The sequence below is a fragment of the Cladophialophora bantiana genome, assembly GCF_000835475.1.
Source record: "Cladophialophora bantiana CBS 173.52 unplaced genomic scaffold supercont1.2, whole genome shotgun sequence".
NCBI lineage: Eukaryota > Fungi > Ascomycota > Eurotiomycetes > Chaetothyriales > Herpotrichiellaceae > Cladophialophora > Cladophialophora bantiana.
Window position 1 is genome coordinate 850,891 of NW_015971576.1, and position 20,656 is coordinate 871,546.

The 20,656-nt window shown below is 52.6% G+C and overlaps 8 protein-coding genes across 8 annotated transcripts; 4 read left to right on the top strand and 4 right to left on the bottom strand.

The window, feature by feature from the left end:
- Positions 1–3,111: 3,111 nt before the first annotated feature.
- Z519_01307 (non-histone chromosomal protein 6) lies at positions 3,112–3,691 on the top strand (the record flags this gene model as incomplete). The annotated part of the gene is made up of 4 exons (XM_016759064.1): positions 3,112–3,277; positions 3,332–3,427; positions 3,485–3,606; positions 3,662–3,691. 4 exons carry the CDS (start codon positions 3,112–3,114, stop codon positions 3,689–3,691), a joined length of 414 nt encoding a protein of 137 aa, XP_016624392.1.
- A 1,544-nt stretch (positions 3,692–5,235) lies between these two features.
- On the top strand, positions 5,236–7,308 carry Z519_01308 (uncharacterized protein; the record flags this gene model as incomplete). Its single annotated transcript, XM_016759065.1, has 9 exons — positions 5,236–5,648; positions 5,708–5,844; positions 5,951–6,212; positions 6,268–6,342; positions 6,395–6,618; positions 6,666–6,774; positions 6,828–6,932; positions 6,984–7,162; positions 7,220–7,308. The coding sequence occupies 9 exons, from the start codon at positions 5,236–5,238 to the stop codon at positions 7,306–7,308; spliced, it is 1,593 nt and encodes a 530-aa protein (XP_016624393.1).
- A 774-nt stretch (positions 7,309–8,082) lies between these two features.
- On the top strand, positions 8,083–9,810 carry Z519_01309 (uncharacterized protein; the record flags this gene model as incomplete). The annotated part of the gene is made up of 3 exons (XM_016759066.1): positions 8,083–8,290; positions 8,351–8,570; positions 8,625–9,810. The coding sequence occupies 3 exons, from the start codon at positions 8,083–8,085 to the stop codon at positions 9,808–9,810; spliced, it is 1,614 nt and encodes a 537-aa protein (XP_016624394.1).
- A 763-nt stretch (positions 9,811–10,573) lies between these two features.
- Z519_01310 (uncharacterized protein) lies at positions 10,574–12,837 on the top strand (the record flags this gene model as incomplete). The annotated part of the gene is made up of 8 exons (XM_016759067.1): positions 10,574–10,732; positions 10,784–10,812; positions 10,865–11,082; positions 11,131–11,224; positions 11,278–11,353; positions 11,402–11,793; positions 11,848–12,375; positions 12,429–12,837. 8 exons carry the CDS (start codon positions 10,574–10,576, stop codon positions 12,835–12,837), a joined length of 1,905 nt encoding a protein of 634 aa, XP_016624395.1.
- Positions 12,838–13,026: 189 nt separating this feature from the next.
- Z519_01311 (uncharacterized protein) lies at positions 13,027–13,515 on the bottom strand (the record flags this gene model as incomplete). Its single annotated transcript, XM_016759068.1, has 1 exon — positions 13,027–13,515. The coding sequence occupies one exon, from the start codon at positions 13,513–13,515 to the stop codon at positions 13,027–13,029; it is 489 nt and encodes a 162-aa protein (XP_016624396.1).
- A 227-nt stretch (positions 13,516–13,742) lies between these two features.
- Positions 13,743–15,606, bottom strand: Z519_01312 (uncharacterized protein; the record flags this gene model as incomplete). Its single annotated transcript, XM_016759069.1, has 3 exons — positions 13,743–14,642; positions 14,703–14,985; positions 15,548–15,606. The coding sequence occupies 3 exons, from the start codon at positions 15,604–15,606 to the stop codon at positions 13,743–13,745; spliced, it is 1,242 nt and encodes a 413-aa protein (XP_016624397.1).
- A 215-nt stretch (positions 15,607–15,821) lies between these two features.
- On the bottom strand, positions 15,822–17,678 carry Z519_01313 (uncharacterized protein; the record flags this gene model as incomplete). The annotated part of the gene is made up of 1 exon (XM_016759070.1): positions 15,822–17,678. The coding sequence occupies one exon, from the start codon at positions 17,676–17,678 to the stop codon at positions 15,822–15,824; it is 1,857 nt and encodes a 618-aa protein (XP_016624398.1).
- Positions 17,679–18,288: 610 nt separating this feature from the next.
- Z519_01314 (uncharacterized protein) lies at positions 18,289–20,148 on the bottom strand (the record flags this gene model as incomplete). The annotated part of the gene is made up of 1 exon (XM_016759071.1): positions 18,289–20,148. The coding sequence occupies one exon, from the start codon at positions 20,146–20,148 to the stop codon at positions 18,289–18,291; it is 1,860 nt and encodes a 619-aa protein (XP_016624399.1).
- Positions 20,149–20,656: the final 508 nt, after the last annotated feature.

Sequence of the window (20,656 nt, forward strand, 5' to 3'; positions counted from 1 at the left end):
CTCCAGATTTCGAAGGAGCAGGCCATTCGGTCCGGATTGGCCTGGTCGAACGCGGCCTGCTCCGTGATTGTTGTGACTGTGGTATTTTCTGTGCGTGTGTCGACGAGGTTTGTAAGGAGTGCTTCTCACATTTGGAAGAATGGGAGCGGACTACGCAGTGGCATTGTCCGGAGAAGTGGCGGTGTGAGTAGGAGGCCGAAAGGGAAGAGTATAGCAACTATAGTGATCCGGACTATTCTAATGAGAGAGATTGACTAGGCGGATTTCTCAGATGGCCGTTCTTGGTCGTCGGGGGCTCTCGCCGGCTTTGGAGTCAGTCTTTCTTTAAATACCAACGGTGTTGCCATATGAGGGGGCTTGAGAGGGTTCATGATCGAACTATTGGAGGGGTTGTGGCTTGAATTTATGCCTTCACATGGATCACTTCTTTATTCCAACCTCTCCCCTCGTCCCTTTCTTCTTCGACAGGCCTGTCTTTTGCCCGAAGAAGATGTCACGCCGGGTGTTGCATTCACGTTCGGTAACCTCCCCAGCGATGAGCAAAATAAAAACAAGTAAAGCTACCACGCCGTTGCCATAACCGTTGCTCACGCCTCCCTTGTCAGGTCGAGAGCAATTCTAATTGCAATGCTGACAGTGAAAAAGGGCCCCGTGGCATGACCATCAATCTTGAACCGCGCCGATGTTGTATGTACGTGCACGAAACCTGGACTCCCAAGATAAAGCATCCATCGGCTGAAAGGCCGCCTCTCGATAAATATTTCCCTCTCGCTGAGCCTAGGTGAAGAACCGAGCAATGGGGGAGCGAGGGAGGATATATGCTTCCCACGTGACATTATCAGGGGCTGGAGAGTGCGGCTCGGCGGGCATGGCGGGTATTTATTCTACCCCTAATTGTACCAGGCGAACAGGTACTCTTTGCGGACCTGCCACACCACGTGACCACATATCCAACAAGCCAGGCATCCCACGCGGATGCGCGTACGAGGAACCTAGGCACCGCGGATCTGACGGCCAGGCTGCTACACGTGATACATGCCTGCACACAAGCACGCACGCACACGCTCGCTCGCCATGTCACCAACGCCTGCGCCTGCGAGAGATCAGAGTTGTAGTACGCGTCTGTTTTAGGGATGGAGAAATCTCATTTACATACAGGCGGGTGGTATAGAGAGCAGCACCCAGTATCTTTTTTGGCGACAAGAATTAACCGTGGGAAGAAGAATCATCCAAGGACTCCTAGTCGGTATGTACCGGGTCTGCCTTTGTCCATGTTTATTTTCGTGATCCAGCTCGCTTTCCAAGGTACTTCCCTACATTATGTACTCATAGGAATCTACCCAGAGAGCTAGATAGTTGTACTCTGTTCTGGGGGGCCTAAAAAATCATCCCAGGGCAGCCTTAGTTTCGAAATGTGACAAGATACAAAGTACCTGATAGTTGTGCAAGATGACTGGGTCCTTGGAAGGGGTGTTCAACTCTCTACTTATGTTGCCGCATTGGAACACGGACAGGACCAGGAAGCCTTCAGATAAACAACAGCAAATAATGGGCAAGGAAGAAGAGGGCCCGGGAATGCATTCACAGCCTAGCCGTGGTGGATACGGGACGGAACTGAAGCTATCTGCTGAGGAATGCAATAAAGGGAGCTCCCAAGCTCCCAAGCATTTTAGTAGCAGCTGAGGGGAGGAGAAAAACCGCAGATGCTTTGAAGCGGCAAGAGTTGTTGCCCGCAAGTGGATTTGTTATGATTTACTTCCTCGTTCTGGAGAGGCCCATGGTGTCAGCAGCGGAAGGACAATCAACAGTGGCGTGAAAGGCTTGGAGCAGGCCCGGAGCGGGCAAAGGATAGCGCAGTGAGGATGGGTTAAGTGGTTGCAACGAGCGGGCGAAAAGTGGGTTCCCTTTGTGATGATTGTGGGAGGAATGGACTGATTGATGAGAGTGGGCAGGTTTTTTGCGGGCCTGAGAAAAGGGAGAGCGACAAAGAGGAGAAACGAGAGAGTGAACGAAGAGCAGTAAGTGGAGGGAGAGAAGGGAGGGAGCTGAGAAACTGGAAACTGGAAACAGGCGGGAGGGGAAGAGAGAGGGGAAGGGGAAAAGTGAGAGCAAAAGGCGCAGAGTGACGAGATCACAGGTTGATTTGATTCAGCTGCGAACGAGTTTGGAGCGCTGTGAGTGGCAGCAGCAGGAAGAGGAGTAAAGTGGTGAGTGGTGGTGCGCAGTGGTGCGTGCGTAGTGCGTAAGTGGTGGTGGTGGTGGTGCAGCAGCAGGCAAGCCAGCCAGGATCAGATCAACAGACAGGCACGGCAGACGGCAGAGCAGTGAGAACGGCGAGAGGCGGGCAGGGCAGGGGGCAAGACTCCCCCGAGTCAGAGTCAGTCCCAGTCCCTGATCAATTCTCTCCCTCTGCCCTGCTCAGCCTCTCCCACCCACCCACCCACCTCAGCTCCCATACATTTTTCCTCCTACTACCACCACTCTCCCTCACAGTACTGTTCCTCCCTCCCATACTGTGTGTGCACATACTGTGAGCGCGCTGCACTGCGTTACTGTTACTGCCACCACCAAATCACCCTCTCACTGTAAGTACTCACTTTCACCTCTTGACTATTTTCGCCTTCTCCCTCCACACCACCATCTCTCTTGTCCCATCGCTGGCGCCAAAAACTGCGATTCAAAATGCTCTTCTCACCCTCTTGCTACTCTGTTTGCTCCCTTTTGCGACCTCGTCGTCGCCTTCTCCAGCACCCTACACTCAACAACCGCTAACCACCCACCACCAACTCCTCACAGCCCGCTACCCACTCCATTGACGCGTTTTCACTGCGTCGGTGAGTCCAATTGCCCTTCAGTTACCCATGGTCACTGCCAAAACACGCGTTTGGCGCGCCAATGCACTCACCCAAAACAATCCCAGTCGGCCTGCGCGCTGCGTCCCTTCTTTCACTTGCACCACCCACCTTTGTTTCTCCATCACTTGCACTGTTTTTTTGGGCTGTCTACCCTACCGTCTCTGTGCGCTTCTGGCTGCTTTCTCCCCCAGCTTATAAATCACACCAGTCCCTTCACCCCCTCCCTCACTAGGGTCTTCAGTCTGTGCTGTGTACCATGGCTAAACAACGCATCGCGCAGTCAACCAATAAGACCGCAACCACTACCTCGAAACCGAAATCTTCCTCCTCCAAGGTCACCAAGTCTTCCACTACCAAGATGCCAAAGGCCAGCGGAAAAGCCACCAAGGCTAAGGGCCGTGGTGCCGAAAAGAAGAAGAAGGGTCCGTTTTTTACACTCCTTTTGAAAGCCTGAGCCCAGCTGACTTTGGCGGAAGACCCAAATGCTCCCAAGCGTGGTCTCTCTGCTTACATGTTCTTCGCCAATGAGCAGCGCGAGACCGTTCGCGAGGAGAACCCTGGCATTAGTTTTGGTACGCCTACTTCACTCCCCTCTGGCCCGTGACCAGATGTGCTGACACGTCCCACAGGCCAGGTCGGCAAGGTGCTCGGTGACAAGTGGAAAGCCTTGAGCGACAAACAGCGCGAACCGTATGAGAAGAAGGCCGCTGCCGACAAGAAGCGATATGAAGACGAAAAGGCGAAATACAACGTGAGTGGTTACTCCCCAGTCCATCGGACAGGACCATGCTCTAACATCCCATCAGGCTGGCGAAGACGACGACGATGAGGACTAACCGGTCTCGTGCCATCAGGCTTGACCACGGTTCCTATGCGACAACGTCAAAGTCCAGTCGAATTTCTCTTTTTCTGTCATCATGTTTTCACTAGCAATGATCGGCTGGGAGGCAGGGGTTATGGGAGTCAGTTATGGACAGGATCGGTATGCTTCAGAAATGCAGCCTACAGCTGGAATCATTGAGCTTCAGAGATCAGGTCATGTTGTCGTTGTGAGGTGAAGCTCATCCATCGCCATCATCATCACAACGATTATGAACCAGAAAGCCGAGCTGCAAACATTGCACAAGCATACTCTGATCCTTGCTGTATACTAGCTTTTTTATGCAATGCAATGTCTGGCACAAAAGATCCCATTGATGACTTGCTTTCCGTATTGTGTCTATGAAAGGTTGAATTATGCTCCATGGGGAGACATCCGAGCCTTGACAGACGGTATCCAGCCTTCTCTTAAAAGACTTGACCAACTTCGAGGCTCCATCAGGTCGCAATTTTCTGGCATGTCAGCGAGCACCGAGCTTTGACGATCCTTCTGAGACTGGGGGCTGTCTCTGTATACGCGCCTCGCATTTCAGCCCCCTTCTCTACCGGTCTCTGTGGGCTTGGCCATAGGCACCAGTGAGGCGCATGTCACTCCTTCCGACCTCATAAAAGGCCAAATGACTGTTTCATTTCTCATCATCTTCTCTGTATACATCCCAATCTAGACAACGTTCAAGGAGCCCGGATGCGGACTCCTAGCGCGTCATCTTCCAATCAATGCTCAGACAGGATCACTCTCTCGACGTCCACCATACAACTGTCAAGGCGTCCCCATGGCCAGACTTGCAATTTGTCGACCCGGGTGATTTCCAGCAAGAAATCGGAACTCGTGCTGACACAAGACGCGAGCTACTCACGAACTTCAGGTAGGATGCAGCTGTTTTCAACAACCAAGTAGAACCACGTCGACCCGCATGAGAAGGCCTCGCTTCGCCGCCGCGAGTGTTGCTCCAGGAAAAAGGCTCCGCGACAGTGTTTGGATGCCCCAGCTTAGGCAGCAAAAACAATGCCTGCAGCATCATGCATCCGATCTGTCCACCTTTCTTTAGAAACAGACACTGCCAGACTGCGCCAAATTGTTCCCCGTCTCCCCTCCACAGGTTGAGAAATATGATGAATTTACCTCTCCGGGGGCCAAGGTCATTTAAAGCTGGTACAAACCCTGACAGTGACCACGGTGGACAGCCTAAGAGCTTGTGTTGCGACAGTCCATGCGCAAGCTGGATTGTGACAAATCGGCGTCGTGTCTAGGTATGCATCGGTCCCCTTCATCCATCGGCTTCGCCTGCTGTCCGCTTGACACGTCAAACGACTTGCATGAGGGTTTGCCTCCGCGCGTATTACGAGATCCCCCAGTACCAGCCCGCTCTTCTCCCTGAACCCGCATCTCAATTTCAGCACAAAAAGCTCAAAAGAGCCTCTCCACTGCATCTCGAGGTGATCTGGATTCCACTTCGTCTTTCAGTCTGATCCCCAGGCGCGCATCCTCGGTCTATCATGCATGGATCTACTCCTACGAGAGGAGGCTGGGAGAGCCCAGGACATTGCGGAAATTCTCAGCACAATTCGGAGCAATGATCAGGACCACGAGCAGGACATCACCTTGGCGATCACGGGGCTGAACGGCTTGAGCTGGGCACTGCGGGAGCTCAACAATCAGATCGACGCCGTCAACGGGAAGGTCACCCCTACTTTCGGAGGCGACTTGAAACTCCTTCAGCATAGTGTCGCCTTTACCCTTCAAGATGTATGGACCATCCTTGGCAAGTTACCGCGCTCTCCGGTCCCGACAGACTATCAAGATTCTTGGAAAGAAGTCGCCCGATATTGCATGAACATGGGAAAGCAGACCCTCCACACCCGATTAGAGACGTACAAACTGTTCACCTATTCACTCTGCAAAATCCTCTCAAGGTACGGTAGCATTTATGGAGCGCTGATGTGGCTGTCGCTTAAGGGATTTTTTTGGTCAGGGAGTCCTTCAGTCGGCGACGCCTTGAGGATTTGCGCCTCGAGATTTATGACCTACAGACCCTACAACGCGAAGACAGACGATTAATCCCAGCTTCCGAGACCTTTACGAGTCTTTCATTGGTACCAGTCCAGCAAGGTCACCCGCTCCTCTCGTCGGCGTTAATTCGCATGGTACTGACGAGCAGCAGTCATCAGACCCCTCCCGTCCCATGAACGAGTAAGACCAGAGCCGGTGAGACCAGAGCCTCTAAGACCGGAGCCTCTAAGACCAGAGCCCCAGCGACCAATGTCGCCAGCAACCTCCCATGACAGTTACGAAACATTCCAGCACCAAGCGGCTCCCAGTCCGCCACCCCTTTCCCCAGTTTCCCCTGGTCCTGGCTCACCCGTGACCACGTTTTCCACACTAAGTCATACATCAAGCGTTGACCCAGAAACCAATCACTGGGCGACCAAGATCTTCAACAATTTACCGAGTACTCCTCTTGACGTTGACCCGAATCCGTAAGGAGAGCGCCATTCTCGCCCATTCAGACACTGACTTACCTCTCCGAATCAGGTCTTGCTGTTTCGGCGATGTGGATGCTAGGTACCGCAGGCGACCGGATCCGGAGTATGAAAGGATCCTCCAATTGTAAGAGTTGCCTTTTGGGGGAGGGGGAAGAATGAAGATTGACTCTGACCAGAAAATTCCCCGGCGGACTGAGGACGAAATTCTTTTGGCGTGCTCGCGACTACCGCACCAAAATTGTCTGCGAATGGTACGACAATCGAAAGAACCCTCGATTGTCTTGCTTCCCGCTCAGCGAATTGCACATACGCCGGTCTGGCTCATCGCTGTACCTTTGCTGTCCTACAGTTCGTGGTGCTAGCACCTGTTGGACCAGCCTCAACTTCACTTCATACGAATGTCAGTTCTCGAAGCCTTCTGGCGAGAAACGTCACTGATCATCTCAGGGCTTGTCATCTTCCATTGTACCTTCCTATCACTGCGTTCTCACGACAGCACGTCGCGCTTTCGCAACATCGACCATGACCTGGATGGCGAAGTCCTCAATTTTGCTGGGTGAGCTGCTCAGATGCGCTGTTGACAATGACTCCAAAGGCTGATTTAATCAGGGCGATTCGGGACGGTGGTTACCGTCATGTGCTTCGATTGTACCGTGACAAGAGTACCGACGCCGTGCGACTCGAAGCATCTGTCCTCGACAAAGAAATGAAGGAGTAAGTGAATACTGTCGCACCGAGATTTTCAATAGCTGAGTCCTACAGCAGCACGCCCATCTGGACGGCGTTTATCACCCATAAAATCACCTCGCCTACCTGGTTTCGTTGGTCTAAGAATAGCTCCGCGGTATACCTTGCTGAACTTCAACGACATGTCTTTTCTTCCGAGTATTCGCCCCATGTCCGCGCAAATGGCGAGCATCTTCTCGATTTCGAAGTCTTCACAGGTAGGTCGTCGCAAAACCACGTTCAACTCTACTTAGTGGCTCACTGGCTTCACACAGATGCCGAAGACTTTGTGAAGACGCTCAAAGATTTGCGCGAGGACATTCGCAGACCGAAGCCGGTCAAGAACGTACGACTTCCTGCTTGATGACCTAACGATCCTCATGACTAATGACACTGACGATGAAACGGGCGGACATCTGTTTTGGGCTTTTCGACCGTGCGGCAAAATGGAGGCTTAGTGCCCTTGGATACCCCCTGCTCCTTACCCTTCTTGCCATGTCTTCTCTGCTTGGTTTGTTGCTTCCAAAATTTCTGCTTGATGACCTTGTTTTGCTCATAGCGGAAAAGAGACTGACTGGTCGAGGGACGCCCACAATTTGCTGTTTTTTGCTGCTTGCCTGTTCGTTGGTTTGAATGGTTTCTCGTTTCGAGCGAAGCGAAACGTCGACACGCCGATGCTTGCTATCTTGCCAAGCCCCAAAGTTCGTGCATTCCCTCAGCAGCATTGGCCCTCTGGCTCCAATTAAAAACTCATATATCTATCTACCTTACGGAGTATCTATCAATGATGTGCTGTTGCTTCCTAGTCAAGGTAAAGTACGTCTATGCGTCGGCGTAGATGCCGAGCAGAACCCCTTGTCCGGCCAGATTCCGCAAATCGTTTAGCCGACGGGATTCTTTCCTGCGAGGACAATTGGAGAGAGATGTCCCTCGGGCCTCTCCACCTTAATCCCTGCCGTTTCTTCTATATCCGATTCATCTTCGCGTCATTTGCGTACATCGGACATTAGCCTTCGCACCAGAACTATCTCCAATTCTTCCCTGTTATTAGCCAGTATCAGGGACGTGGAGGAACCATGGCTCTTCTCCTTTCGTTGTTCGATGCTGTTTGCAGCTTTGACGTTGCGGCTGCTCCATCATGTCGCAGCCAGAAGTGCGTCCTTCGGGGACTAAGGAAGCCCTGAGCCTCGAGGCACCAACGGAGACCATCGCCCCAGATGGCGACCCGAGATCCAAAAGGACGATCCTCCAGATGGTGTACGACTGCCTCACATATGTGCCACCGAGGTGTCGTTATGACCCTGAGAAGCCGTTTAAGTTCTCAATGGCGTTGAATGTGCTCTTTGGTAGGGACGAACTCTGGCCTTGGGACAAGACAGCTTGAATTGACAATCTGTGCCTCCAAGCATTCGCTGGTTGCTTCACCGTGGCAAACCTCTATTACACCCATCCGATCCTCAATCTCCTCGCAGACGACTTCCACGTTACCGACGAGCAATCTTCCTATATTCCGACTCTAGCGCAGGCTGGGTATGCTGGCGGATTGCTGTTCCTGTGTCCATTGGGAGATCTGCTCAAGAGGAGGCCCTTTGTGCTTTGGCTGGTTTGGTTCACTGCAACATTATGGTGCGTCGAGAGAGACTTTGTAAGCGATGCGGATTGGACTGACGTTCATTGCAGGATTGGCCTCTGTGTGACCAAGTCCTTTGCTGCTTTTGGTGTCATCACCTTCATCACAAGTGTGACGACTGTAACGCCTCAATTGATGCTGCCACTCGTTGGTGATATGGCTCCACCTCATCGGCGGTCGACATCCCTCTCAATTGTCGTATCGGGCATGCTATTGGGTATGCTGATCGCCCGGCTGTTATCTGGCGTTGTCGCTAAATTTATTGGGTGGCGCTACATCTACTGGATATCATTTGGGTTACAATACTTCATCCTGGGATTGCTGTACCTGTTCATGCCGGATTATCCTCCGACAAATCCTGGCGAGAATATCTGGAAGAAGTACCCGGCGCTATTGTGGGATATTGTGAGACTCGTGGTCAAGTATCCTGTATTGGTCCAAGCATGTCTAGTTGGAATGTGCACGGCGACGACTTTCACCAGTTTCTGGACAACCCTTACCTTCCTCCTTGCCGGTCAACCATACCACTACAGTTCCTTAGTCATCGGTCTCTTCGCTTTGATCGGAATTGGCAGCATGACCTGGGGTCCCATCTTCGCCAGAACAGTCATGGAGAAACATCAACCCCTCTTCTCAATCATCATTGGCGAAATGATTTGTCTAATGGGCGTGGTGGTCGGCACATATACCGGCAAATTTACAGTAGCTGGTCCTGTCATTCAGGCAATCGGGATCGATATTGGACTGCAAACCAGCCAGATCGCTAACCGCACTGCGATTTATGGGGTCGCGCCTAAAGCGAGAAACCGGGTCAATACGGCTTACATGGTCAGCGTTTTCGTGGGACAACTGATCGGCACTGCTGTTGGGAATTCGCTTTATGCGGATGGCGGTTGGATCTCCTCTGGGTCGGCAAGCGTCGGCTTTATTTCCGCGGCGTTGCTTGTTTGCTTCCTGCGCGGCCCACATGAACGTGGATGGATAGGCTGGCGAGGAGGATATAACATGCGTAAAGAAATGCCAAGCAAACCTGAAAACAACGCGAATGACACGGAGGCTATCCAGATCCAGGAACCGCCGAAACCATCAAGCGAGCAGAACGCGAAAGAAGCTGGCCAAGCAGAGAAGGAAGTTGAGGTGCACGCTCACAATGAAAACCGCGGAAACGACCACAGTTCTCGATCTTCGCAACGTACCCTCAGTGAAGAGATCCAGCCTTACAGGGAGAAGGAGTAAGTGGGCAAGACCAAAATCATTGTGCGACGAAACGTCGAGGTCGCGTACCGTCAAGCAACTTCTGATCACAGAGGAGCTGAGACACGAAATGCCTATGTGGGATCGCATTTTGACGCCAACGCGCCCCGGCGTCCGGGTTCCCGTGCCCGCAGTTTCAACAGACAGACAACATCTCTTGGATCACTGCCAGCGTGCCCGAGCGAGGCTTATGGTAGTCTGCTCAGCCGCAAAAAATGTCGCTTTATGCAGGCCGTATACAGAGAGCGGCCTTCTGGGAACCAACGATCCACCAGAAGGTAGTCGCATTTAGCTCTTTCTAGATGGAGGATATGCAGCACTCCATGCTTGCCCGATTATGACAAGTTACCGGATTTCCCCAGCCTTGCGAGCACCATCAATGCGTCAATGCCAGCACGATGGGATCGCTCTCGAAGCGCCATGTGGGGTCGATATGAACTCGAGTTTGAGCTGCGTATAGATTTTCCTTCGGGGTCTTGTTCTCGCAAACCTGCAAAAAGCGGGTGCGAGACACATCGCCCGTGCGAGCAGGAGTCTCGCTCGAAGGGATATGAGCGGTACAAAATATTCTATCAATAAGAAGATGGCTACCCCTTTAAATCCCCCACAGTGTTGTGCCAGGTGCCCGTGCACATTCCTCGCAAGGCTCGCGCTGGAATTTGTTCTAAAACGCCTTCATTATGCCCATGCCTCTCTATTTTGGCGCGTTCATTGATGCGCAGCGGTCTACTTGCTATTGCCGATCATGGCTGTCCATTCCTTTTCCATTTGCAACGGCGCTTGTCACACGGTTCTTACATGTTTCGTGTACTTTCATTATGCTTTCGCGCTTACGAGCTCAGTTTATCAGTTGGACTCGGAGTATTCGGGCGCCAATTTCTTCCAAGGCTGGGACTTTTATACGGTGAGCAGCCAGATCGCAGGCGACGCCCCCGAAGATACTGACGCGGCATAGGGTGGCGATCCTACTGGAGGATTTGTAACGTGGGTGAAATCGAAAGGAACAGACAAGGGCCGAAGCCTAACAACAGAACAGATATTACAGCCAGGGCTCTGCCCAACTCACGGGTATGATCAATGCCAGCGACAGCTTTCCCATCTACATTGGCTCCGACTACAACACCGTGATCGGATCGACCCAAGCAGCAGGCAGACCCAGCGTCCGAATTTCCACGCAAAGATCATGGACCCATGGATTGTTTATCGGAGATTTCAATCACGCCCCAGGAGGAGTTTGTGGAAGCTGGCCAGCATGTACGTGCTCATATAGTGGGAAAGACATCGTGCACTAATCAACTACAGTTTGGACCTTGGGACCAAACTGGCCCTACAACGGGGAAATCGACATCATGGAAGGAGCAAACCTGGTCACCTACAATGCTGCAACATTACATACGTGTGTTGATGCCTTTTGACAGCGAAGGGGAACATGGTTAATGGATGGATTAGGAACCCCAACTGCACGATTGCTGGTGACAGCAGAACCATGACAGGTCAATTGAACAACAACAACTGCGCCTACTATGTAAGTAGCTTGGCCTTCCACTGGTGGAAGTTACTGACGGTGCCACAGCCTGGCTACAACGTCGGCTGCGGGATACGCGACACTCGATCAATCAGCTATGGTGCAGGCTTCAACGCAATTGGCGGTGGTGTTTACGCGATGCAATGGACCTCCGACTACATCAGTGTATGGTTTTTCCCTAAAGGCTCGATTCCAAGCGATATCGTCAACAAGGCTCCCAATCCTTCCTCTTGGGGTCTGCCAATGGCAAATATGCAAGGCTCGTGTGTCATCGACCAGCATTTTCAGGCCCACAAGATCATCTTGAACAATGCATTTTGCGGAGAATATGCAGGAGCAACCACTGTGTGGAACTCGACGACAAACTCTTGCGCCACGTACACGGGATATTCCACTTGCAACGCATATGTCGCGGCTCAGCCTGCGGTTTTCCAGCAATCGTACGTGTTGCAGAGCCTCCGTTGAATACGAACCTGACACTGACCTATCAATAGTTATTGGAGCATAAATTCGATTCGCGTATATCAGCTGGTCGATCCCAGTGCCAATGCAAGCTCTACAAGCACTGCATACGTTGCGAGTAATCAACCCACTCAATCAAGCACGTCAACGATTCCGTCCCCGACTCCGGTACCGACAACAAGCCTGTGCCCCACGTACAACTTCACCGTCGTCCAATCCGGCAATTTCAAGTACGAAATTGAATGCGGAGTCAATATCGGCGGATCCGATATTGGTCGACCATATCCCAGCTATCAAGTCACCTCGTTTGAAGACTGCGTGGCTGGATGTAGCTATTGGAATACTTATAACAGTAGCAACATTTGCGGCGGCGTTACATACCAAGTCAGCAACAAAGCATGCTACTGGAAGCGAAACGTTGGAAGCACTCCGGCTGATCCCAACTTTAACAGCGCCAGGCTCATGTACTACGCCTATCCACTGGTGACTGACGATCCTCGACAACAAACATCAAGCAGCAGCAGCAGCACATCATATGTTGCGACTTCGGTCACGCCTCAGTATTACGTCGCGCCAGGAGCGACGACGTCGATATCATTCTCGCTGATCTCAGAGACACCAACGTCGAGCTTTACGGACGGTGTTCCCCTGGGTGGGAGCACGACCGACGATATTTCATCCACCACGTCGATTGTTTCGACGACAATAGTGACAACGACGGGCAGCAGCTCCCTCACTATGTCGACGTCGATGGCAAGCCAGACTTTGTCAACCACTTTTTCAAGCTCGGGGCCGCATACGGGGCCCACAAGCAGTACAACGCCAGCTTCATCGCCCGTTTCATCGACTTCAAGCCTGTCGACGGCGCCAGCCACGAATTTGCCCCCTTCTTCTTCCTCTTCCGCAGCAGCAACATCAGGAAGAACTACTACGGCGCCATCAACAAGTGGACAGATTTCCCCTTCGAGCTCAGTGTTGTCAAGCTCGTCATCCCTGCCTCCAAGACAAACTACGGTCGTTAGTACTTCGAATCCAACCTCCACCTCAGCGTCGCCCTCGTCGACAACATCAATTCTTTCATCCTCTGTTGTGTTTCCATCTTCGACTTCTAGCGCATCTTCTGTCACGTCTCAGGTTCAGTCTCGTCCTCCGTCTTCGTCAACGGTTGTTACGACGGTGTTCAACCCTAGTTCAGCGTCCTCCAGCGGAAGTCACACTAGCACGAGCAAGGTCACGCCGGTCGTCTCTTCCGCCTCTGTCCCGGCTTCATCGCCTCCCCCTTCATCCACTGTCTCTTCATCAATCCCGCCGCCGCCGTCTTCAACAGTCTCCTTAGGACCTTCGACATCATCTCCCACTACCAGCCAGACAACGCCAACAAGCAGCTTTATAGCCTCGGAATCCACGTCGCTGTCTCCCCCACCTCCGCCTTCATCAACGTCTATCTCTCCCTCTACGGTGTTCTCCTTCACATCGACTTCACAGGTTGTGGTCAGCAGCAGTCCCTCCGCTTCACTCAGCTCTCTCGGCTCTTCAACTACTGTCTTGGTCTCAACAACAGGATCAACAGCATCCACTACGACAGATCCTCTTCCCGGCCCGACCCAAGTTTCCTCCTTTACCTTTGCAGGCTGTCTGGGACCGCGGCGGGGCACTGCGTTTGCCAACAGCTTTACACTGGTTGAAGACTCTCCCCTCATGTCTATTGAGGCGTGTGTGAATGACTGCTCTTTGGACATATACGCCGGCCTCTATGATACGTAAGTTTTGAACGTTTTCCGTTTTATATGAGCTACTTCCTTTTCCCCGCCCGAGTGAGAGGTGTTTGTTCACGCTGTTGTCCTACCGCTTCCTGCCCCAATTTTGAGGTTTCATAGAATAATAACAAAATCCCCATCGCCCTTTCTAGCCAATGCTACTGTTCCTCCTACTCCCTACCTCTCGACAACTCGTCCTCGGAGGACTTTATCCAGTACCCGGATTCCGCATGCAACACCACGTGCCCCGGCAATCCAGCGCAAAAATGCGGTGGCCTTGTCCACCTACCTCCCCCGTCTCGACTCGGCGGGAGACAACTCGCGGATGCGAATGGGGAGACCATCCTGTTGACGATGTATAATAACACGGGTGGTGATGCGAGTGTTTCTTTTTCCGCCTCTTCAGTGATGACGACAACAACAACAACAACAGCGATATCGTCCATGACAGCATCAAGCGGCGGAAGCACGAGTGCGAGTGTGAGTGTCGGCGTGAGCATTTCAGGGACGGCATCACCGGCCCCAACAATCACGAAAACGACAAGTTCACCTTTCTCGCTCTCTAATTCAGGGATTGCCATTTCAACTACCTCGTCCTCTTCCTCATCGCAGACTCTAACCCTCTCGCCAACAGTAATCTCCACAACATACACAACCATCTGCCCCATGCACCCAATCTCCCGCCCCCCACGGACAGAAACCTGTCTCACGACCACCATCTCGGTCTTGCATTGCGGGTGTTCCGAGATGCCGTTGGCGACGGTGCCGATGACCACGACCGTCGTTCCCGCATGCTCGCCGTTGTCTCCTGCCGTAGGCGGGAGCCAAGGAGGAGGCGGCGCAGAGGAAATCATGACGACCCTCACGGTTCCGTGCACGCAGTCCATCTCCGCCCTCGAGTCCGCCGTCTCCTCGTGGTCATCGTCCGCAGCATTATCCGCCCAGGCCACCGCGACCGTGTACGCATATGCAGAAGCCACAGCCACGGCAGCCGCTGGAGCAGCAGCAGCAGCAGCAGCAGCAGCAGCAGCAGGTGCGGGAGGAGAAACAGAGACCACCAACACACACAGCTACGTGCCGTATAGTTTCCCCATCTCGTTCCCCATGACCACTGCCGCTCCAGAAAACACGGTGACGAAAAGCCTCGTCCTCGCCACCGCCAAATTTCGCTTCTCTGTCCCCGTTGCGAATATGACGACTGCGCAGGAGGTCAAGAACATCACGGTCATGCCCGTCGCGCTTTCTGCCATGTCGAAATCCACACCCACATCTCCGTCCGTGTCTATGTCTATGTCAATGAGAAGTACGCCGCCCTCCGGGGCCGGGGCCGGGGCAGGAGGCGGGATGGTGATCTCGGGCGCCGGCGAGGCGAAGTCGACTGCGTCGTTGGGGTCTCCTAGGGCTGGACTGGGTCTGGGTCAGGGTCAGGCTTGGGTCGTAGTGCATGTCTCTGTCGTTATCCTCGTTCATTGTTTTGCTTCTCATTCTCTGTCTGGACTGTTCGGTTTGGTTGGGTTGGGTTTGAGTCTTGAATCCTGAGGCTTGAGCCCTGCGTGTGTGTCTCGAATCTGCGGGTGTGGTTCCACAATGTCGAGTCTTGGAATATTGAAATCTGGGGAATCTGGAGAATCTGGCTTTAATATGTAGTATTATTGGGTTTGGATTTTATTCAATCCAATCTCGACCTGAATTGGAGTTTGAATTCATGTCAAGTCGGTTCAATCCCGAACCCTGCCTTGCCCTGCCTAGGTACCTAGGCGGTTTTGTGGTAGGCATTACGTATCTATCTTATGAGAGGCATACTAAGCCGTCCCGCTGTTTCCTACCCGTGTCTTCATTTGTTCGTTCATCAGCTCATCAGATTCATTTATTGACCCCATTCCCGCCCAGCCAGCCCAGCCCAGGATGCCTATTTGCCACGGTCATGTCGTCATATCCAGCAACAAGTGCAGCTTTCGAGGAACCTTGATCCTACGGTAGTGTAAAAGATCTCCCAAAAGACCGTTCGCCCGCCAAAATCTGCAGTGTTGACATGATGAGCAATACCAGCCCTTTGCTCGCCTCGTTCTTCTTATTCCTCCCAAGACATCCGAAGCCAATTTCAGGTCCAAGTGAGACAGGAGGGAACCAAGTAGATCGGCAGATTGACTCCCTATCGCCTTCCCGCCAGTAAAGACGCCACTGGCCCAACGCTGACGTATTGTAAAGGTTGTTGCATGTCGAGGAGAAAAATACGCGACTGAGCACACCTATCTGTAGTCCTGCTTGGACCAGCCTTCGATGTGCCCTTCACCGCTGGCGAACTTCCGGGTATGGCGTCCACCACAACAATCGATCTCGACGGCACATTCTCCAGCCATATCGTCCCTCTCATGGGGCCTTGCACGGCACCAAACTTTGATGTCCCTCATGCTGTGTCTCCCAGCTGCAAGGAACAGAGGTTGAACCCTGCTCTCCCACTCCCCGAATTTGAGGTCGAGTTGTCTTGGCCCGGTGGTTTTGGAGGCAAAGATGATCTTCCAGGTTTTGATGAGAAAGCGGCAGATGTCCTTGTGCGTAGACGGAGGTTGTAGTAAGATGAATCCGTCCTGTATGCGAGGTCCCAAATCTACTTCTCCTGTCTCGATTCTGAAAGGCTTGGCTTCCTCGAATTCAATGTCTCCACGGCATCCACTGGGAAGGTTGACATCATCCAATGGAGGTGTTTGGTCATCATCCACCAGACGGCCGTGTTGTTCGATGTCGGGATCCGAAGGGAAATGATTTTGGGCACGTCTCCGAAACCATCGCATACCGCTGTCCAAGTAAATTTGGATCTTGTCGAGGTTGAATCCGCGAAGCTCATCTAGCGTCTCCCCATAGTCCCCGATCCCGAGGTACCGTGAGATTCTATTGAGATCGATCGTGAGTACCCTTAAGCGGGGACATGACTCTCGAATGGACCGAAGTTCCTCTACAGAGAAAGGATCTCGAAGAGAAAGACCATCGGGATCTTCACGCTCGTGAAGTTGGAGCTCCTCAAGGCTAGCTCCATGCTGATTGAGGATGGTGTGGAGCGGCACTTTGCCTCTCCATGACCAGACACTCAAAGTCAACAAAGGCGGGCATGTGGCGATATAATGCTCCGCTGCTGCGGCAAGTCGTTGGATGCGAAGCCGATCGAAGAGGAGGCTGCTCTCAGGACCAAGATTGATACTGACACTTTTGAGATTCGTCAATACTTGGGATGCGCGTTCAAAAAATGACGCACGGACAAGACCTCTGCTACATTTCAAGCTCTTTAAAGACGCAAAGTTTACGTACTGCGACCAGTAGTCGAGGCATTCACCAGACAATTCCCAGCCATCCAACGTCAGGTGATAAAGTGACGAACTCGGCGTCCTCTGATCCTGTGGCAACCAGGATTCGAAATTGGATTGAAGGGAGGCGACCTCAGAGCCCTCCAGCCTTATTTGAGGAGAGATTAGAGAGGCGAATTTCAAGCTTGGTGCCGAACACAGTATCATCTGGAAAAGCATGGTGTCTTCAACATATGTGGCTGACGTGGTAATCATCGAAAATGTGCTCAGAAAGCCGGCTGTTGACAGGACTTTCTCCGATTCTAGTGGCCGGTTCCCTTTTTCTAGTCTGTTGGCACGATGGAGCTCCATTTTGACGTTTGGTTGATAGGCCTGCAAGGTCTGGATGAATTCTGCCGTGGGTAGACAGCCAACCTGCCAGACCAGTGTCTTCAAGTGGCTGACATTCCGGACTACGGTGTTCAATCGATTAATGTTGGCGTAGGTTTCTTCTACGGCGGTCTCCGAATACTGTTCGGGGCGTAGCACAAGTCTAGCGCCTCCGCGCACTGTGAGCTGTCGCAAGCCTTGGAGGAGTTCGGGGGTCTCCCATTCTGCTTGTTTGCGGCCGGCCCAGTCAACCCAGAGGCCAAGCTTTTGGTCCCAGTGAATGGTGAGGCGACGGTAGCGCACGAGTTTGACCACATAGTTGAGGTGTTTGCAGGTTTGTGTGACGGCGGCAGTGGTATGAGGGGATTCATCGTCAACGTATTCGAGGATATTCGCAAGGACTTCAGCCTCGAGGGAGAGAATCTTTGAGGCTACCATTGCTGGTGTGCAGTACGATCAGAAGTAGGTAAGTGGACTCATGGAAACAGGAGAGCGAAAGGGTCGTGAGGGAGATAAGAGGATGGAACAGAGCACAGAACGAGGTCATGTCACGATGGGAACGATCGAGGCAGGCAACTTTGAGGCTGAGGTGAAGACGAGGCATAAGGAGCGGGGTCGTTGGACGCGCTCTGACTCGCCCGACGCGTAAACGCGACGCAGGCGCCAATTCACGTGGCACTCGGACATTCCTGTGGACTTGATGACCCTCGCAGGCCTCGCTAGTCGCACCAGGTCAATAACCAGGTTCACAGCATGTACTTGTACACTATATCAGTCATCAGGCAGTTTTAACATGTCTCATGTCTATCTAGCTTCTATGTGTATATCTGAATCAATGACCGCTCTAAACATGCCTGTGCATCCATTCATACGGCAATGCATCTAAAATCCATATGCTCCCCCAGTCTCAGTGCATGGGCCATCAAAAGTCCTGAACGCCTCGCTGTCATCAATTGTGTATGCGATCGCACCCTCACCATTCTATCCAACCCCTTTTCTATCGCGAGTGGCTCTAACTGTCATCCCTCTGTCACTCGGTCATAACTGGTTAAATGTCGTCGTCAATGATGGCCTCGTCGAGTTCCAAAAGCATGGATTCTTCCAGCAAACTGCTACTCGCAACGTAGCTGAAACCGCCAAATGGATCAGACTTGCTCAAGGTCCGGCTGTGTCTTCGCGTAATGGTGTCAATCGCTCTGTCGGTGAACTCTTTGGCAAAGTTCTCGGCCAATTCAGGATTGGTGACCAGGGGTTTGATGGGTGGTTCAAGCTCCTTGGCCTCCAACTTCTTCCAGTCAATTTTTCTAAAGAATCGGTGCTTCTTGATGATATTGATGTCGTTTGGGCCCACGCCAAGTCGCTTCTTAGGCTCCTTGCGCAACAGCCGCGAGAGAAGGTCTTTTGCATCCGGCGACAGGAAATATGGCAGGCTCAACTTTTGATGCATGATGTTCTGCTGGATCTTGGTCCAACTGCCGCCTCCGAATGGTGGTTTGCCCGTCATAAGATCGCAAGCCATCGCACCCAATGACCACCAATCGCACGCTTTGCCATATCCTGGACCCCAGTCGGATTCATCACTGCCTCTGATGATCTCAGGGGCCATGTATTCGATCGTCCCGACCCCGAGACTGTTGCAACGACTCCCTCCCGGTGTACTCGGATCCTGAACGGCAACCTTGCTCAGACCAAAATCTGTCAAGAGCAAATGGCCCTCGGCGTTCAGCAAGCAATTCTCCGGTTTGAGATCACGATAGATGACGCCGACCGTATTGTGAAGATAGTCCAGAGCCAGGACAATCTCGGCAACGTAAAATGCAGCCACCTCTTCCGAGAAGAATTTTTCCAACTCCAGGTGACGAAAGAGTTCTCCGCCCGAAGCATATTCAAGAATCAAATATAACTTCTCGTGATCCTGGAACGCGTAGTAAAGATTGACAATGAATGGGTGACGATTGACCAGTTCGAGGATGCTTCGCTCGGACATGGTCGACTCGATCCGCTTCTTGTGAACCTTGAGGAACGCTTTGGTAAGCTGTTTCTGAGCGAACAAACGACCCGTGGCATTCTGTCGGACGAGAAGCACCGTCCCAAAGGCCCCGTCCCCAAGGCAGCGGATGGGAGTGAAGTCTGCTGCGGTCATTTTGCGGACAATCATCGAAGTCGCTCGCTGATCTGCATCCATAGGTGTGGTGGAAGCTGCCGAAACGACTTCAGTTTCTGCCAGCGACTGACTGACGAAGTCTTGATCGATTTGGACATTGTAGCTGACCATGTCTTCGTGCAGCTCCTCTCCTTGGGTGTCGGACGCTGCGCTGGCGGCGCTGCTGTTGGCCTCAGAATCGATGGTGTTTCGGACACACGAGTTGGAGCGACTTTGACTGCGAGAGTTCAGTGCGTCCAGCTGAGCTTTTAAGCTGCTGATACCTGGTGACTGAGGTCTTAGACCTGGACTGGCACCGGCCAACGCAGGCAAACGAGGGATAGGTGATAGAACCCGCGGGCTGTTGCGTGACACATCCGACTCTTCGGCACCTGAGTCGACCGGAGTGAATCCCCTGACAGTATTCAATGCCTGAGCTGCTTGAGCCGCTTTTGCCTTGTTTTTCTTCTTCTTCTTCCTGGCCGCAGTGGTCGACAGGATGACACTGCCCTTGACCTCTTGTCTTCCTCTTTCATCCCCTGGGTCCATGAGAGCCCCGTCGTCGCGAGTACTGATGGGCATAGTTTTTGGAGGTGTGACGGGAGGACTCTTTCGAAAAGGGATGATTTCCGGATCGCCTGATTCCGCGTTATTGTTCCCCAGTGCGATGGAGTCGAGCGCATCCTCCAAGTCAGCGGTTGTTCGCATCGCACTTGAGGTGTCTTCGGCCTTGTCCATGACGGCCTGGGTGGCTGAGATACTCATATTCGAGGGTCTTCTGATGATGCGCGCAGGTAACAAAGGGGGCCGGTTAAGGCAATGCTCGAGGCCGAGGCGGTTATAGTATTACCGTCCGCCCTTGTTCAGGACGGACCTTGCGCCAGTAGCCAAACCAGAATATGGCCAGTCTTGCAGGATGCGAGTGAAGATGACGTTGGAATCACATGGGAAAGTACAACACGCCCGCAATCGGCAGGAGAGAAGTCAGAGAGTGCGTCCAAGGTAGTGACGGCGCTTCGACCCATTGAAGGTGACAAGATCAACTTTGACAGCAAATGACTGAGGTTAACTAGACAAATAGAGATTCACAAAGGGCTGGAGGAGAGGTGAAGCGCAAGGAGGAAAGAATGGGCTCTGGGCTCAAGACTGTGGACGAAGTCGAGGTCAGCAAAAAAAGCCACTGAGCGCAACCTGGGAAATTCTGGAGGCGGTAGAGGCTGGTGGGTGTCAGTGGGTGCCCGGTGCGTTGTCAGCCGACAGGCCAATCAATCCA